General features: G+C 44.3%; 1 protein-coding gene across 1 annotated transcript in view; it reads right to left on the bottom strand.

Moving 5' to 3' along the window:
* Positions 1–17,471, bottom strand: part of LOC115092462 — a 90,511-nt gene extending 73,040 nt beyond the window's left edge. The window contains 1 exon segment of the mRNA XM_029603300.1: positions 16,905–17,471. Coding sequence (XP_029459160.1) covers positions 16,905–17,471 — 567 coding nt within the window.
* Positions 17,472–20,174: the final 2,703 nt, after the last annotated feature.

Below are 20,174 nucleotides of genomic sequence, written 5' to 3'. Positions count from 1 at the left end.
AAAGACTCAATTGTTTAGTGATGTAGATCCTGGCCAAGTGTACTTGTAAGGTACTTTTACAGGTAAAAATCACATTCTCTGTGTTTTACTGTTACGTTAGTTGTGTAATAAATTTTGTTAAAATCTTATAATGCACATTTTGAGAATGGTGCTGTGTGCTGGTGCTCTTCTGTTTATTCCTGTATATTTTCTATTCTCCAGTCTCTTTATAAAAGGCTTGTTTAAAAAGCCATGTCTAAACTTTTCTTAAATGTTTTGAGGTCTCTCTGTAATCTGGTCTCTAGAGGCATTGTGTTCCAAAGTGTGGGGCCTTGCTGTCTTGACTGAGGGAATGGTTAAGAGAGCTTTGTTTGCTGATCGAATGATCCTGTGTGGGACATGTACCCGTAGTGCAGTGTTTAGCCAGTCTGCTTTTTCATCATGTATTAGTTTATGTATGGTACATAGGGCTTTGTATTTTATTCTTTGTTCTATGGGTAGCCAGTGTAATTCGGCTAGAGTTTCAGTTATATGGTCTCTTCTTCTTTTTCCAGTAAGTATTCTAGTTGCTGTGTTTTGTAGAATTTGAAGTGGTCTTAATGTTGTATTTGGGAGTCCTAGTAAAAATGCATTACAGTAATCAGTGCTGGAGAAAACTAGTGCCTGAAGCACTGTTCTGAAATATGCAGGTGTTAGTAGTGGTTTAAGTTTTCTGAGGATCATGGGTTTAGCATAGCCCTCTTTTACTTTTAGTGATGTGTTGTTTTAGATTGATTTCAGGGTCCATTATTATTCCAAGGTTCTGTACTTTTTCAGCTAGTTCTATTTTCTGGTTGTTTTTGAGTATTATTGGGGTTTGAATGATTTCGATATTTTTTCTTTCTAAATGTAGAAATTTTGTTTTTTCAATATTAATCACGAGTTCCATTTGGTTTAACAGTTTTATAATGTCTAGTTACATGTTAGCTAGGTTTAATGTTTTCTCTATTGTGTCGTCGATTGGTAGAATTAGTTGAATATCGTCTGCATAAATGTAATATATGATTCCTAATCCTGTTAGCAGATGGCATAATGGTAGCATGTATATGTTAAAAAGGGTTGAGGACAGGGCTGATCCCTGTGGTACTCCTGTTTTAAGATTGACTTTATCTCATAGTGCGTTGATCTGAACTTGAAAGAACCTGTTTAGATATAAACTGACATCAAACTAGTAAAGGGCACTGGTCTACCATTTATCCACAATCACAATATAGAACCACAACTATAGATCACTATTGAGTTCTCTGTATATTTCCCCACAGAATCACAAAAAAACAATTGCTGCCAATCACACATCACTCACTTCTCCTGACATCACTAACACTGTTAAAAACCTTGGAGTCACATTACACAACCACCTTAATTTTAAATAACATATCAACAACATTATTAAAGATGGGTTCTTCAAACTACACACTCTAAAAAAAATTAAGACCATTACTCTACCAACATGATTTCCGTACTGTACTGCAATCCCTTATTTTTTCGAAAGTTGATTATTGTAATGCCCTTCTCCTAGGCCTACCCAAAACTACCATTCTACCACTACAAATGCTTCAGAATGCAGCAGCATGCATTCTCACCAACACCAGAAAATTGGAACATATTACTCCCATACTCAGAGATCTGCACTGGCTCCCCATTCGTAGAGAATCATGTTCAAAACCTGATCTCTGATACACAAGACCCTACACAATGAAAACATGACATGGTTCAATAATGAACTTTACTTCCACAAACACTCCAGAACTCCTAGAACACAACATGCAGCCACCCTACACACCCCCACACATAAAACCACCACTCTTGAGTCAACTAGGAAGCGTGCGATAACCATAGCCGGACCGAACTGTTGGAACAATATGACAACAGAGTTACGGCAAGAAACATGCCCAATAAAATTTAAGCAAAAACTGAAAACATGGCTTTTCCTACAGGCTTATACTTAACACGCTTTCCTCTCTCCCTTACTCTTACAGCCTTGCCCACTAATTTACTTAAATGTACATCCCCTTTTTCTTTTTCACCACACCTAACTTTTTGTTGGCAATTATTCATATCGATTGTATATAAGACTTCTATCCCATTTCTTTCTCTCATACCCAGCTTTTCTCTTTTCCAATTGTGTTTTAAAAAATTCATTCTATTTATTTATAGACTTATAATTTCATTCTATTTATTTATAGACTTATAAATTCAGTGAGATAACAATTTGCTTTGTACCACTATTTTATTTTTCCCTTTCATTGTTCCACTGTTCTCTCCCCTCCCCCCCCCCCCCCCCCCGCTTAACAAGTTTATTGTAAAGCACTATTGCATATGTTCATTAACAAGTTTATTGTAAAGTTTATTGTTTATTGTAAATGTTTATTGTAAAGCACTGTTGCACATGTTCGTTCTAGTTGGCACAGCTGCAATGTTTCTGTTAATTGTGAACTGATGTGAAGTTACTAAACAAATGTCGGTATATAAAGACTACAAATAAAATAAATAAATAAATAAATAAAGTTCTATCTGTTCAAACTTGTTGGATCTAGTGTAACTGTTTGCTCAGTGGATCAATTCATGAAGATTTTTTTAATGTAATCAGTCAGATGGTACAGTTGACTGCAAGTGAAGGCACTCAAAAACAAGGATGACCAGGTCTTCTCTGTGAAAGTTCTGATTTATGATAGTCCAGATCTAGACAATTCCAATAGCTGTAGTTCCAACTAGTCTTTTACTTACAAGTACCATTTGAATGATCACAGGTAAACTTTCTGCACTGAGCATAGTGGGTTCCACTTTAACAATCCATTTTACAGTTCACAGATTTTACAAATTCCTTCAACTTGAAAGCTTTTTTGTTCTAGTAGTTTCTCTTTAAAAAATTGCTATAAGGTCTATGAGTAAAAAGAACCTATGGACTTTGCATACCCAAGCTAATGAAAATTACCCCCGTAGTCCTCATACACCCAAAGATAGTTTATCTTGCCTGACAAAATCTGACTTCTTGTATGTGCAAATTCCAGCTCCAGTTCCAGCTCACTCAGTTCTGATCACCTGCAATAATAATCTCTGAATAGCAAACAAGAATCTTTGGCCAATCCTAGTACTCTTTGTGGAAAAATTCATTAACATCCAAACCATTTTAATATCAGATGTACTAAAGAATCAAATACAAAATCTAGATCAGAGATGTCTACTTACAATCCATGAGGGCTGCAAACCAGTCTGGTTTTCAGGATACCCCAAATAAATATGCATGAAATATATTTTCATGCGCTCTCTCATATTTCATGCATGATCATTAAGGTTATCCTGAAAACCAAAACTCGTCTGTTACACTTGAGGATTGTAATTGACTCCCTGATCCAGTTAATCATATCATGATGATGAAAGGTGCCATATTTCAGACTTCTTATATAAAATGTCCTGTCCTTTGCATCTGCCATTACAATTAACAGTGCCATTCTTTTCTCAACAAGTTCTTATCCCCTTTGGTTCAAAATATATCATAATGCCAATTAAACTGTTAACGCTAATACAAACAAATTAATCACAGCCTGGAGATTATAATTAAATTTCAATTCTATTCTCTGGACAAGAATAACATCAGTAACTTGCACCCTTGCCATTGCAGTACAACTTGTAAACCATCAGATTCAGGTTCATAAGTACCCAAATCTCTTTTCAGAAGGACAAAGCAACATTTTCAATTTAAAAAAAAGAAAAAAGCAATGCCTTCCAAAGTGATTTAGCTCAGCATATTTCAATGGAGAGATAAGACATTATCGGCACTCCCACAGCAAAATACCCTCAACAGAATAGTCTAAACAAGGTAGACATGAACTTTGAGCTCAACCCACCCCCTTCTTATCATCACCACTACTACTAGCAAATAAGTTATAGAAAATGTCACTTTCATTTTCTTAGACAAAAAATATTCTTCTGGCTTATTCTCTTCGACATATAAACTGGAAGCCCTTTTTCCCTCCAGTAAAGAATAATAAAAGTTTCTCTCTTTACATCTCCTTCTCACAAGGTTTGAAAGTATAAGTAAAACTCTTACTTTGTTTAATCCTGTTTCTCTCACTTAATGCATTTTCAGTGTTCATGCAATATCTGGTTGTTATTCTCCAACACTTTGTATTTCAAATATCTCTACACAAAACAGGAGACAGATAAGCAAACATATTAGAGAGTATGTGCAACGTGGCCCTATGTGGAGCAGGCAACAGGTCAGGAATAGAAGCATAGTCTGAGAAAGTAATATACAGTTTGCATACTGGAAATATAGATGCTATGGGTGTGCATTCGTTCCCTATGAATTGGTAATCTGCAATGTATAGGGCCATATTCGTTGTATTCGTGGGGAAGCGAAACGTATCGCGATTCCCCACGAATACAACGAAACTTCACCAAATTATTCGGCCATCTAAAGGAGCCAATTTAAACAAAACCCCCACCCTCCTGACCCCCCCCCCCCCCAGACTTACCAAAACTCCCTGGTGGTCTAGTGGGGGATCCGGGAGCCATCTCCTGCACTCACACCCTTGGCTGCCGGTATTCAAAATGGTGTCGATAGCCTTTGACCTACTATGTCACAGGGGCTACCGGTGCCATTGGTCAGCCCCTGTCACATGGTAGGAGCAATGGATGACCGGCTCCATCTTGTGCTCCTACCATGTGATAGGGGCTGACCAATGACACCGGTAGCCCCTGTGACATAGTAAGGGCAAAGGCTATCGGTGCCATTTTGATTACTGGCAGCCGACAGCCCGAGTGCAGGAGATTGCTCCTGGACCCCCACTGGACCACCAGGGAGTTTTGGCAAGTCTTGGGGGACCCTCCTGACCACAACAAGACTTGCCAAAAGTCCAGTGGGGGTCCGAGAGGGACCTCCTGCACTCAGGTCGTCGGCTGCCAGTAGTCAAAATGGCGCCGATAGCCTTTGCCCTAACTATGTCGGTGTTGCATTCGTGCCTGTTCTTGCTCTCGCTCCACCCTCTCTACCTTTGTGGCTTCTCCTCGCCACTTCTCCCAGAATCCCCGGGCTGGCCTGACGCTGCGGATCTGCCATGTTTGTACCGGCAAGGTCGCGAACCTCGGGGGCATCCCCCTCATAGTGACATCATCCGCTTCCAACTTAAAAGGTCTTTGCTTGCAACTAGTAATAGTTGACCCTGAACTAAACATGAAACACCACATCTCACAGAAAATAAAGGAAGGATATGCAAAACGTATGATCCTGAGGAGACTAAAACCCCTTTTAACGACAGACAACTTTCGCACAATTCTACAAGCAATGATATTCGCAAGCACAGATTACTGTAATTCCTTGCTATTACCTCAATCTACAATTCGGCCACTGCAAATACTGCAAAATTCCACTGCTAGAATTTTGACTGGCAAAAAAAGAAATGACCACATTACAGGAACACTTGCTGAACTTCATTGGCTTCCAATAGAACAAAGAATACAATATAAGGCATTATGTATAATCCATAAACTAATCCACGATGAAAAAGCTGACTGGCTTAACACAGCATTACTCGTCCATGTTCCACAGAGAAACCTGAGATCTGCCAATAAGGATCTTCTAACCATCCCCTCTGTCAAATCAGCACATCTCACGCAAATAAGGGAAAGAGCACTGTCATTGGCTGGTCCCGTACTATGGAACACCATGCCACTTGAAATAAGACTGCAGAGAAATTTGAAAATTTTCAAAACCAATCTGAAAACCTAGCTTTTTAAACAAGCTTTTTATAAAGATAAAGAGGAGAAAAACAAATGAGGAATAAAGATGCACTAAAGTTAGAAGCTGTTACTTTTAACCTAACAATGCATTGTAATGGTAAAACCAAACCACCTAAATGTTCCCAACAAACAAGCTTAACATACACACTTAGTTTATAATTATGAATTGTTACAGTACAATGATGGCACATAACCAATTTGTAATCTATACCACCCATATGTTTCATTGTTGTGTCCTTATGTAAACCATTGTGATGGTTAGCTAACTTTGTAGAACTAGGGGTAACGATGTGAAGCTCCAGGGAGGAAGACTCGGAACCAATGTCAGGAAGTATTTCTTCACGGAGAGGGTGGTGGATGCCTGGAAAGCCCTTCTGGAGGAAGCAGTGAAGACTAAAACTGTGAAGGATTTCAAAGGGGCATGGAATAAACACTGTGGATCCATAAAGGCTAGAAGATGGGAATGAAGAGAAGAGCCATGGGGGTGAGTTACTGGAGTGGAGGTTACTACCTGGTGATTACTACCTTACTCAATAAGCCTTCGCTCGGTTAATGCAACTCCAACATTGCTCTCTGCTACAACGACAAGGGAAAATGTGGAAAAGAGGATTTGCATTCAGATAACAACCAACAAGGACTGAACTTCACAATCAGGGTAAACAAATAAGCGTGGGGGTAGCTTGCTTATTACGGCGGTTACTATCCTAAACCAATTAAGCCTGATTGCCCCTTTAACCCCTCAATCATCTAACGGTCCAACTGACTCCCTCACAGGCTTTCTGCTTTGGATATATTTAAAAAGATTTTACTGTGAGTTTTTGCCTCTATGGCCTGTCTTATCAATGTCTTACATTTAACTTGCCAACACTTATGCATTATCCTATTTTCTTCTGTTGGATCCTTCTTCCAGTTTTTGAATGAAGATCTTTTGGCTAAAATAGCTTCTTTCACCTCCCCTTTTGACCATGCCGGTGATCGTTTTGCTTTCTTTCCACCTTTCTTAATGTGTGGAATACATCTGAACTGTGCTTCTAGGATGGTATTTTTTAACAATGACCACGCCTCTTGCACACTTTTTACCTTTGTAGCTGCTCCTTTCACTTTTTTTCTATTTTTCTCATTTTATCAAAGATTCCCTTTTGAAAGTTTAGCGAGAGCCATGGATTTGCTTACTGTCCCCCTTCCAGTCATTAATTAAAATTTGATCATATTATGATCACTATTGCCAAGCGGCCCCACCACCATTACCTCTCTCATCAAATCCTGTGTTCCACTGTGAATTAGATCTAAAATTGCTCCCTCTCTTGTCAGTTCCTGAACCAATTGCTCCATAAAGCTGTCATTTATTCCATCCAGAAACGTTATCTCTCTAGCATGTCCCGATGATACATTTACCCAGTCAATATTGAGGTAATTGAATTCTCCCATGATTACCGCACTACCAATTTGGTTAGCTTCCATATTTCTCTTAGCATTTCACTGTCCATCTCATCATCTTGAGCAGGTGGACGGCGGTTTACTCATATCACTATAATTTTCCTCAACACACAAGGGATTTCTACCCATAAAAATTCGAGTATGCATTTAGTCTCATGCAGGATGTTTATCCTGTTGGACTCTATGCCATCCAGGACATAAAGCACCACACCGCCTCCCGGGGCTGTCATTGCGATATAATTTGTACCCTGGTATAGCACTGTCCTATTGGTTATCCTCTTTCCACCATGTCATCTTTCACTGCTATACATTCTAATTCTCCCATCTTACTTCTTAGACTTATGGCATTAGCATACAAACATTTCAAAGTTTTTTGTTTGTATTTTCATTCTGCTTTAATTGATAGGGATAAGTTAGAATTTTTTAGCTCAGGTGAGTTTTTAGTTACAGGCACTTGGACTACTTTTCTTATTATTGGAACCTCACTGTCAGGATGCCCTAATTCTAATGCATTATTAGTATCCTTTAACGATATCACCCTCCGAACTATACACTGCTGATCGACTGTCGGCCTTCCCCTTTGTTCTAGTTTAAAAGCTGCTCTCTCTCCTTTTTAAAGGTTAGTGCCAGCAGTCTGGTTCCACCCTGGTTAAGGTGGAGCCCATCCCTTCGGAAGAGACTCCCCCTTCCCCAAAAGGTTCCCCAGTTCCTTACAAAACTGAATCCCTCTTCCTTGCACCATCGGCTCATCCACGCATTGAGACTCCGGAGCTCTGCCTGCCTCTGGAGACCTGCGCGTTGAACAGGGAGCATTTTAGAGAATGCTACCCTGGAGGTTCTGAATTTCAGCTTTCTACCTAAGAGCCTACATTTGGCTTCCAGAACCTCCCTCCCACATTTTCCTATATTGTTGGTGCCCACAAATAGCACGACAGCCGGCTCCTCTCCAGTACTGTCTAAAATCCTATCTAGGTGGCGCGTGAGGTCCGCCACCTTCGCACCAGGTAGGCATGTTACCAGGCGATCCTCATGCCCACCAGCCACCCAGCAGTCTAGATTCCTAATAATCGAATCATCATGACGGCCGACCTAACCCTTCCCTCCTGGGCAGTTGGCCTTGGAGACACATCCTTGGTCAGCACCACATGGAGAGCAGGTCCTTGCTACAGGATCCTTTCCTACTGCACCAGGTTGATGCTCTCCGATTATGAGATTTTCTTCCCCCAAGGAAGCACCAGGGCTGCCAGTCTGAAGTTGGGACTTGGCTACTATGTCCCTGAAGGTCTCATCTATATACCTCTCTGTCTGCCTCAGCTCCTCCAGGTCTGCCACTCTAGCCTCCAGAGATCGGACTCGTTCTCTGAGAGACAGGAACTCTCTGCATTGGATGCACATGTATAATATCTCATCGGCAGGTAAAAAATCATACATGTGACATGATGCAAAAGACTGGGAAGCCCCCCTCTTGCTGCTGGACTACTGCCTTCATCTCAAATTTGTTCAGTTCCTAGTTAAGTTTTAGGTTGCTATGGGAGTAGGAATGTGTCTAATTAACATCCTTTAAATGTATTAGTGAATTCACTTTATGTCTGGTAATGGCCTCTATAAGGTTTTTTTTTTTTTGGTTTTTTTTGTGAAAGTGGCACATGCCTATAAATTAAAGGATGAGCTAGGGGTGGGTGGGCGAGGGGTGGGAAATACAGTCTAACTTCAGTTAGACTGTATTTCAGCCAGTCTAACTTCAGTCTAACTTCAGTTAGACTGTATTAGACTGTATTAGACTGTATTCAGCCAGAGTGACTCACTGCTCTCTTGATTAACAAATGATGGTACCTAATCAAACCAAATCACACTACCTCAACACCTTTCCAAGGTGAGTGCTGAACTTTTCAACCTTTTTACTTAGGCATACACTGCTCCTAGCTTATTTCTAGCTTCTGGCTACTTTTTTTTTTTTAATATACAAACACACTAACTACTGCGTATTAGCTGCCTTATTAATTATTTAAAAATACAGTCTAACTTCAGTTTATTCCCTGCCTTACTCACTATTAAAAAAAAAAAAAAAAAAAGCACAAAAGCACAAACACTAATTGGAAATAATATTTCCAATTAGTTAACTTCATCCCAATACTTTTAAAAAAGATAATTTCTCAAGCAAAAATCGTACTGATTCCTTTCAGCCACCAGCAAGGTGATCCTGTCTTCTCAGTGCTCCCACTGAATGCTAGGATGATGCAGTGGCATAGCCAGAACTGATTTTTTGAGTGGGCAGAAGGTTAACATGGGAGGGCTGTAGGCATGCAGGTCTGAGACCTACTAGTTGTATTCTTCTTGATAAATAATACCATATACTGCACCCTACAACTGCTTTCTAAGTAGTTTGCATTAGCCATTATGCATCATACATGAAACTTTAAAACATTTTACCTCAATTATTTCAAGCACTTACCAGCATTAAAAATTCCTTATTAATCTGTATTAATTTATTTTATATTTATTGCAGTTTGTAAATGCACAAGTATATCATGTAAAAAGCAAACAAACAAAAATCCAATCATGTAATAAAATAAAAATCAATGTATTCTTTCATGCATCCTCTTTGCAGAAAGCCAGAAATCATCATAACTACAATAAAATAGCATTAGTCATCAGAACAGATGCAGAGCAGAGCTAGGACAATTCACATTACAACCAATATGGAAAAAAAATATTCAAATTCTGGTGTCAACTCAGCAAAAAATATCCCTCTATTGCTAAACATTTTGTGAAGTAACACAAACTCCTGCAAAAGAAGACACCTAGAACATTGCCATACCATAGAGTCACAACACTGACTCTCAGGACTCAAAACAGCAACCTCATGAAAAAGCAATAATGCAAATATTAAAGCAGGCCCCAGGACATTAATACACCACCTACTGGGGTAACAGAACAAGCCGGACTGCTATAAATTCCTACAGAGAAACTACATGCTAGCAGAAATACGGCACCTCAGTCACACACAGGTGAAATAGAGATTCACAGTTACCTAATATAGAAATAAGAGACTTCAAATTAGAAACAGAAATATGAAGACAAAACCAAATAAAAAGCTTGAGAAATCAGACTCTGAACAGTGGAATACTAAGAAAGAGCAAAATACAAAAATATAAGAAATGCACAATCCCAAAAAATGGCATATTCCAACTGCTAAAATCTCAAATTTATTTATTTTTTACTTTTGTTTGTCTGATCTTTGTATTTTTCTAATCAGTTGGTCTTGGTCTCTTTTTCCCCACTTTTCCCTTGTCGGTCATTTCCTAATTCCTTTTCAGGGTCTCTTCTTGTTCTGTTTTTTCTCTTACTCTTTTCTTCCATTCCTTCCTCGCAAACACACACACACAGAGGCTCATGCTTTCCCTCACAGACTTCCTCATACACAAGCTCTCACTCTCATATGCTTTCCCCCCCCCCCCCCCCCATACACACACAAGCTCTCACTCTCACATTCTCTACAGATACACACATAAAAGCTCTCACTCTAGCATGCTCTACCACAAACACAAGCTCCCACTCTCTCACACCCCCTCCCAGGCTCCCATTTTCACACACACAGACACACACCCAGGTTCCCATTCTGAAAGAAGGAGTGCCCCATGAAGATCCTAGGGCATGAAGGATTCCGGAGAGACTTAAAATTGGCTGGATTGGAAAGATGGAAATTATGCAGGCTGAGTGCCAAGAGTCATTAGTTGTGAGACTGGAGTTAAACTTGAAGAGGAATCTGGCAGTGTTATGCCTGCCATTGTGGTATGAGATAGGTGGAATATGGAAAAAGGAAGAGTACCTATCAGGATGATAATAGGAGAACTTCATGGAGGGGAATGTAATCTTTATATTTCCTTTAAAAATGTGTGGAGTGGAGATTGGGAGATCTAATTGATGTTCTCATGAAGGCTCAGAGACTGTTGGCTCTCACCAGTGTATTGTGAGATGCTTTATCTGACTGTGTATCGCATGAATTCTGATTATTTAATATGATTACTATTACTCCATCCTATACCTGTTATTAGTGCCTGGCATCAGAACCAGAAAATAAAGTTAAGACTTTGGTTATTCGAAATTGGTGTGTCTTTGCTCATGCTTTATAAGGATGATGTCATCCTGTTCCAGTCAACAGAAGAGTTGTGAACTACCTCCTGCTGTCTATATTCACGTCATCATCGTATGACCTAATTTGAGAACCCACTAAATAAATTTGGGAGAAGGTCCCTTCATTTTATGTACCTCAGGAGGGAGGTTACAAGTTAATGTGGCCTGGTTGTGCCTCCAAGTTAGGATGTCCTCTACTTCTAGCAAGGATGCCTTCACCTAGTGCATACTTCTCTAACTTCTGCCAAGTCTTGAAGCTATGATGCCTTCTAATAGTTGAGGCTGTATCTAGTACACATCCGTTGGTCTCCTGGCAAGTCTCAAAACCAGGATGACCTCTACCTGTACGGCTGTGCCCAGCAGGTAGATGTCTCCCAGTTTTCCATTGTGCCTTCAATTTAGGATGACCTCTACCAGTGTCATTCCACCCAGTACATGCTCTTGCCGAGTCTCAAAACTGAAATGCCTTCTAGTGGTCATAGATGTACCCAGCACATGCCCATTGAGCTCCTGCTGATTCTAAAGGCTAGGATGACCTCTATAAATGTGGCTGTACTCAGTGTATGTCTCCTCTAATAACCTTCCAAGGACCCTGGCCAGCACCAGGTAAACATTTTGCCTGTTTGGTATCATGGTATCATCTCTGGCATATCACATTATCTTCTGAGACCACCTTCTGAGAGTGGGTCCCCCACTAGAATAGGGACCACACACACTTAGTGATAAACTGCTGTGTCTCACTATGCCTCTCACTCACACACACATTCCCTCTCACATATGCCCTCTCTCTCTCACTCACATACTCACACACACACACACACACACACACACACTCCCTCTCTACACATTTTCTCTCACTCATGCTGGTGGTCCCGGAGCTTCCAGTAGGATGGGCTCTATTGATGGCTCTCAAGATCCTCTTCCACTCTTTGACCACTGGTAGTATGGGCTCTGCTGGAAGCCCCAGGATCCTCTTCTACTCTTTGGCTACCAGCAGGATGGGATCTGCCAGCAGCTTGGGACCTGGCACTAGTGGAATTTTGCCACCCTCCTGATTGTTAGTTTGTCTAATGGAAGCACCAGCCTTGTGTGTACTGTACACCTGCTATTAAGTGTGGGTGTCCAACAGGGTAAAAGAGTGCATGAGCTTTTGAAAATGTCATGTATGTATGCCATTTTTCTCCCCTAACTTAATACATACCTGGGAATGCCTCTTCACATATGTTTCAAGCAGTCCAAATCATCAAACTACTAAGCTGAATATTATTATTAATATCATACTGTCCATAAAGTGACATCTTTCAGCTAGTCTTTTTGGCTAATAGCACATAGCAAACAGTTATTGACCTATGAGCATTTAAAAAGATAGAAATATATTTCTTTGGAATTTTTGGTGATATGCATGGTAAAGAGCAATTTCTTTGGTCAATGGAAGATGCTCTTTGGACATACAAAAAAATTGGTTTTTGATTTATGATATTTACAACTCTTACAGTGGCATTATCTCTAGTTGTTATATTTGGATAATTTTTTTTCACCTTTTTTATGTTTTTGTAATCAAGAATTTATGGGGTCTTTTCAAGGTTCTAATACTGTGAGATGATTGGATCTTTTGTGGGTACATACACTAGATTCAAAGATTAACATTGAATTCAATGCCAATTAGAACATTTTAGATAAGAAAACAGTGCAAAATGTTATCCGGCTATGTTCATTTATTACTGATTTTAAAAGTGCAAACGTGAAAATGTAAGAAAAGCAGCACATGACAAATCATAGCTATTGCCTTACATTTTCTAATGTTGGAGTTTAAAAGTTGCTGGGAGAATTTGAGCATATTGTAGAATGTAGTACAAACACATCAATCCAATCTGAAATTTTGGAGCTGTAATCTAGACCATTCCTGAAATATTTTGCAAGTTAAAGGTGGCAAGGACGAAAAAAAAGTCAGGCTATCATGCTGGAAAAAGAGAAAAAAAAATAGAGGAAAGAAATTAAATGGAAAGCTGTTCAGGCATTAAAGGATCTAAAGCTTTTAATGACATTCATTTAGCTCATTGCAAACAATTTAATGAAGTTTGACATAACCTGTGCATTAGTTCTTTTTAGGCATTAACAAGGTTTGCCCTACAAGGCTGAATAAATTCTGGAGTATTTGTTTGCTATGAGCGAGGAAATTTATGGAAATGTCTTTATACTTCTATTTTTTAAACAAGTGTCAATATATTTTATTCCATTAACTACTTAGATTAGTGATAGCTAGCAGTTACGTTAGAAAGTATAAGAAAGTATAAGATGTAAAGTTAAGTTACTGACAGAGGTCATGAATTTTGGACCTGTGACTAGATTATTGAGTTTTGCTAGGTATTAACAAACAGGTGATTGCTAAAGTCATCAGGCAAAAAACCTATAGTGCCTGTGTTTCAAATAGCACTAATTCCAGAGAGAGCTTGGAGGGAATATATGTGTACTGTGATGAAGTACTACTAGCTTTTGAGGCAGGAAAACCTGATCTGGATTAAGGAGGGGAGAACCAAGACCCGAGTTAGGCAGCAGAGGGCACATTTCAAGCCATCACATAACTCAGGAGGGAAGCTGCAGCTTTCCTCTTGACAAAAGTACGTATATTTCCATTGCGTTCTCTGCATCCCGCAGAGGCCGCACAAAGTGCCTTGAAAAAAAAAAAGTCACCGGATCTTGTTGTGACTTGACTGTCCGGAGGTTTTCTGGCTCTGACCTCAGAGCTTTGGGGGGGGGGGGGGGGGCACTGCCAGGCTCATTCCCAGGACATCTTTGAAGAGGGGGTGGCTGTCTTTATGGGCCTGGGAGGAGGAGATAGAGGGCCATAACTCTGGCAGGGAGGCTTAGGGGTTGCTCCCATCTGCCCCGAGGCTCATGGTAAGCTAAGGGCGGGAACGCCTCACTCTTCCCATGCACATGCTCAAAAGATGACATGCACCACTGCCTTGAAAACAACAACTATACCCTAGATATGCAAATCCAAGGAGGGCTGAGTCCAAAGTCTACGGAGCAGAGCCATCACCTATTGCCCACTTTTCATTTGAACTCTTCGATGGTGTCATCGGTGACTGCATGTTGGAACTCTGCTTGTACACGGAACCGCACCAATCAATGAAATAGGAACCCGCCAGTCCTCTGGGATATCACCTTCTAGTTTTCGTTCCTGGTCTTACGAACGCTAATTTTGCAGTGACTAGAAGGTAGTTCACTAGATGATCCCTAGATCTCAGTCAGGGGTTTCTTGATGTGATGCGGCCATAAGTGAGTAATTGTGGGCTAAAATGTAACCAGAAGCGCAGGAGGAGGGTCTTCAACTCCGCTAGGAAGGATGTAAACATGGAAACGCAGGAAAAATTATGAACTAAGGTGTCCTCTGCCCTGCAGAATTGGCACCCCCTCCTACTCCCCTGGTAGATACAGCAGACCGCTGATAGCAATGGCCCGTGAGCGATGTGCCAGCATAAGTCCCCCGGTGATCTTCAGAATTAGCTTCGAGTAGAATTCCTCCCACTGGAGTCTCTGTGCACCGTCCAACACTCTCTGCCATGGTGTATCTGGGCAGCGAGGAAAGGGTAGCTTGATGCACAGAATGATGCACCAGCTCAGCCATTGCTTTTATCAGCGCTTCATGGAAATGCACTGGCTGGATCGTATCCAGCCTACTTAGGCTATGAAGAAGGGGACAGGGAGGTCGAGGGGGTCCCTTGATGTTCTGGGGACCGATGATCAGGTCGGGAGATCGGGGGTGGGTAGGGGTGGGGACTCCCGGCCCTGAAGGACCCCCTCGTACGGGCTGGAGGGGTCAGGGGGGGTAAAAAATCCCCATATCTCACTGAGCAGTTGACTGGTTACGTACGGGTGCCTCATGCCCATGCACCGGGCCAGCACTTCTGAGGACACCCAACGCCGCCGGTATATGCTCAGGACATCTCCCACCCGTGTTGTCCCGGACTCTATGAGCCATCGGTGCACCTGAAGGGACTCCAGGGCCTTCACAACCAGAGCGGGGAGTATCCAAACTCAGGGGCGCCAAGGGGTCTCTTTTTCCGGAGACCACCCTCCAGGCTTTGAAAATATCCCTGGTAGAAAGCAGGCAGCAACGGGATGTCACGTGCGTACACTTCCATATCGATCACCAAAAGGTGCTAGTCATACCGCAACCCCGCCCACTTGGAGGAAGAATTCCCCCAGTGGACACTACTGAGGTGGGTCTGCATACAGGAATCTCCGCAAGGCTTGGAGATACAGGGTGTGGACTCTGCATTTTATGTCCACTACCCCCTGCCCTCCCTCTCTGAGGGGGAGCCCCAGGACACCTGTGGAGACCCAGTATCGCCTCCTGGCCCAGAAGTCCAGCAATTTCCTCTGGGTCCGGGAGATGAACTCCGAGGGCGACCGCAGGGTGGCTAGCCATTGTCTAGCTCGTTCACCACTAAGGTGCTCCCCTGGAAGGACATTAGATGGACCAGACCTTTCCATGCTCCCAGACGAACTGCGATCTTCGCCTCCAACTCCTTCCAGTTCGCTGGGGCTGTGGCCTTCGCAGCGATTAGATGGACACCCAGATATTTCAGGCTCCCCCTGCTCCATGAAAAGTTATCAAATTGGCTAGGAGGTGCGTCCACCTGTTGCCACCCTACCCAAAGTACAGAGCATTTGGCCCAGTTGATTTTGGAAGAGGATGAGACAGGGTGATCCACATCTCTGGCGCCTGCAGCACCAAGCCAATGAGCCATCTGCGCAGAAGACATAGAAATGGCTCAATGGCCAGCGCGTACAGCTGCCCGGAGAGCGGGCACCCCTGACGCACTCCTCGACTGAATTCCAGGGGCACCGTCAAGGACCAGTTTACCTTAAACTAGGCACTCTGCAGAAAATACAGGACACGGAGAAGACCTACGAAACGGGGTCCAGATCTGAATGCCTGGAGGGTTCCCATGAGGTATGTGTGATCCACCCTGTCGAAGGCCTTCTCGTGATCAAGGGACAAAAAGCCTACTGACAGACCGGCCCTACAGCAAAAATGGATAAGGTCCCAGACCAAAAAGATGTTGTTAAAGATGGTCCGGCCTGGGACAGTGTAGGGACCTGATCTGGGTGAATCACACCTGCCAGCACAGACCCCACCATTGTGACATCGCTTTGGCTAAGATTTTATAATCTGTGCATAGCAGGAAGACCGGACGCCAATTCCGAATGTCGTGCGGGTCACCACTCTTGGGTAAGAAGGTCAACACCGCGCGGCGGATGAAAAGGGGAAAGGTGCCGGTCTCCCAGGCTTCCTCTAGGACCCGCAGGAGATCAGGTCCTAGGAGATCGAAAAAATGGGCAAAGAATTCAAACGCTCAGTCCGTCGATGCCCGGTTGTTTTATTGTTGGGCATCTGACCTAGTGTGGCAGAGAGGTTGGCCAGAGTGAAGGGCTCATTCAGCCTCAATCTGTCACGCTGACTGAGCGCAGGAAGACCATCCCACAGGTCCCTGCAGGCATTGGGGGGGGGGGGTCGACATGGTCCAGAGAGAGAGGGCAGAGTAAAATTCCCATGCCCTTGCCCTAATCCTTTTCAGCTCCGTGAAGGGGTTCCGTCGGTGGAGAGCAAACACGTCATCCACCCCATCTTCCCCCTCCTCAAGTGCATAGAAGAAATGTGAGCTGCAGTCCATTTCACGAAGAAACTGGACTCGTGAGCGTACAAAAGCCCCTCGGCCTCGCCGCTCTTCGAGGTCCCGAAAGGCATGCTTCTCCTCATATTCTGCCTGCAGCCGCTGCGTGGCGTCAGGGAGCTCCGCCTTGAGAATGAGCATCTCCCCCTTGAGCTGCTCAGTCTGGAGACGCCACTCCCTGTTAACGTCTCTGGCATACTGCCAGCAGAGAAGCCTGAGGCGGACCTTCCCCACATCCCACCAGACGACGAGCGAGGGAAAGTCCAGCTTGAGCTCGCACCAGTCTCCCCAAAACTCAGGGACCGCCATCACAAGCCATTTTTCCTCTAAAAGCAAGTTGTTGAAGTGCCAATAGGCAGCACGAGACCCGACAGAGTCGAACCTCACCTTCACGACCACCGCGTGGTGGTCCGTGAAGGCCACCACCTCATTGGCACTAGAAAGGGCTTGTGACATCAACCCGAAGGAGAAATAAAAACAGTTGATCCAAGAGCAAGACACCTGTCCGAGCCACACCCTGATAAAGGTGTGGCTGTAAGTTGCCCCAGGGTGATGACACCAGACATCAACCAGGGAGAGGCGATGAACCATCTCCCTCAGGACAGCCGACGAGGGGGGATGCCATTCGCACTCCGTACGGTAGCTGCGCTCGATGGTACAATTAAAGTCACCCCCGAGCACGACCTCTTCGTCGTCCAAGGTGTCCAATTAGGCTGACATCAGGCGAAAGAATGCCACATGTTCGGACCCGGTGTTCGGGACATACACATTAACCAGGTTAACTGTGCAGCCTTTGATCTGGGCCTGAAGATGAAGCATCTGACCTGGCATGACAGGTTTGACATCCAGCACCTCAGCCTGCAGGGATTCAGCAAGCAAGATGGCCACCCAGTTGGATTGCCCAATGGAGTGATTTAGCTCCACCCTGCTGCGCCACCCCAGGAGCCAAGCTGCCTTGGACTCCGGGGTGGAAAGCCGCCATGAGGAAGGCGGACACCCAGTGCCTCCGGAGACCCCTCCTGCAGCTGTTGAAATTCAAAGTGCCAACTGTCAAAGCCATTCTCTGTCAGCAAAGCGTACTGTCACATGGGGAGGCAGCTTACAAGGGGGTTGCCCTCCCTATATTGGTCCTCTTTCTCCAGCCTGTCAGGCTGGCCGAGTCTCTCTTCAGTTGGTAAAAGGAGGATCGGCTCAGCCGAGGGAGTGAGGGGTCCTGGGAGGACTAGGGACTCTGCGCAATCCTTCAGTCCTCCTATAGCAGCATGGCCCTCATTCTCTACCTCCCTCTGTGGGGAAAAGGACCTCCCCCTGGGGACTGGGGTGAAATGCAACGGGTCTACAGACATAGGGGTACACGGAGGAGGAGTTTCTGTATCCTCTTCCTCCAGGCAGCCTTGCTCGACAACAGTAGCTACCGAACATCCAGGAGGGGAGGGCTCTGCTCCCCCACCCGTGCATCACCCTGCCCACTGATGCACAGTCAGAGCACTCGAGGTCTCTGTGCTCTGTGTGGTTTCTGGTTCAGACTCCGGAGGTCTTCCTCTCCCCACTAAGACATACCCGACTGATGGATTTGTCTTCTGCAAAGGGTGGGGAGAAGCAGATGTTCCTGCCACGGAGTCTTCGCCAGGGAGTGGACTGTACAGGAGGAGGTCCAGGATGGGAGTAAATTGGAAGGGGGACTCCATAGCACCCCACAGACAAGCTCCAGGAAGCTGTCTGCATCCCAACTATGGATGGGTGCCCCTGAAGCATCCTTGGCAGGTAGCCCGGATATGGGTGGTGGGGCTTTCTTCTTAGGGCTAGGAGGGCAAACCTCTGAGGTGAAGTTCCACCCCAATTGTTCTCCGGTGTTTTCTCGGTTTGTCCCGTACTCTGTGAGTCCCCTCTTCCTGCCACTCCCGCTGTTGGAGCTGATGGGGGGAGGGGGGCGGGATTTTGCTTGGACAGGGCAGCTTTATGCTCTGCCTGACCTGATGTAGATGGGCAATCTAGTGCCTTCCCTCCCTCACCCCCCTCCTCACCCACCAACCCCTGGTCCTTCCCCTTTGTTAAATCCCTAGAGGGATCGTGTAGGCGATGTCCATGGCTTGGACCCGAGCTTGAGCAACCTTGACTGTATCTCTCATTGAGAGGGCACGAGCTCTACTCCTCTTCTTGGGTGGGGATCCAGCAGCCTCTGAATCGCTGCAACAAGGGGACGGGGGGGGGGGGGGGGGAGAAGTGTCCACTCTGCCAGCAGAGTGGACTTAGTCCTCTTCTCCCTACTTTTAATACTATTTTCAATTTTTTGTTCTTCAATCAACTCTCCAGAAAGGGGTGGTACATGCTGAGTGGCACGCCCTTCGCCTCTGACGGGGGGGGGGGGGGGGGAGAAGTGTCCACTCTGCCAGCAGAGTGGACTTAGTCCTCTTCTCCCTACCTTTAATACTATTTTCAATTTTTTGTTCTTCAATCAACTCTCCAGAAAGGGGTGGTACATGCTGAGTGGCACGCCCTTCGCCTCTGACGGGGGGGAGGGGGGGGATGTGACTCCCCAAGGCCTGCTGAGACAGAGCAGCTTGCTTCTTTTTGGCTCAGCTGGTGGAGCAGCTGTTGTAGATGGCTCTCCCAGGGGTAAGGGGGTCCTGGCATCCGGGGTACCGCTCATGAGCTCGGTGGCTCTGGGAGGACTGGTTGTGGGGGCATTGTGGAGTTGTCCTTACCTCCGAGGACACTCTCTCCTGATGTGCCCCGCTTCCTTACATAGGTGCACCAGTCCTCCAAGGTGGTATAATATATCTTGTAAGAGAGGTCCCCATCCCACACAGGAAACCATCCCTCAATGCCATCCTTTCCCCTGGGAAGCACTATCCAGGCTTGATGGCTATGGGACTCCATGTGCCTCATTGCCTTTGCCTTGAATCCTAGGGGTAGGACTGTGATGGATGACCTCACTTCCCCTAGGAAGCTGAGCTGCTGCCTCAGCCCAGTCTCTGTCAGAAATGGTGGAATATTTGAAAGGACTACTCGTACCCCTTGTGTGTCAAGGGGCTCTGGAAAGTGGAAAATATCTTCAACTACTAGCCCAGTAACTAGGGCTTTGTGTACCATGACTAGGGAGCATAGACAGATCACTGCTCTGCCACTTTCCTTGTTGGCATAGTGAACGTTCTCTGT

Source organism: Rhinatrema bivittatum, chromosome 5 (genome assembly GCF_901001135.1).
Source record: "Rhinatrema bivittatum chromosome 5, aRhiBiv1.1, whole genome shotgun sequence".
Lineage (NCBI taxonomy): Eukaryota > Metazoa > Chordata > Amphibia > Gymnophiona > Rhinatrematidae > Rhinatrema > Rhinatrema bivittatum.
Note: the sequence above shows the minus strand (reverse complement) of the source record. Positions and strands in the feature narration are given on the sequence as shown.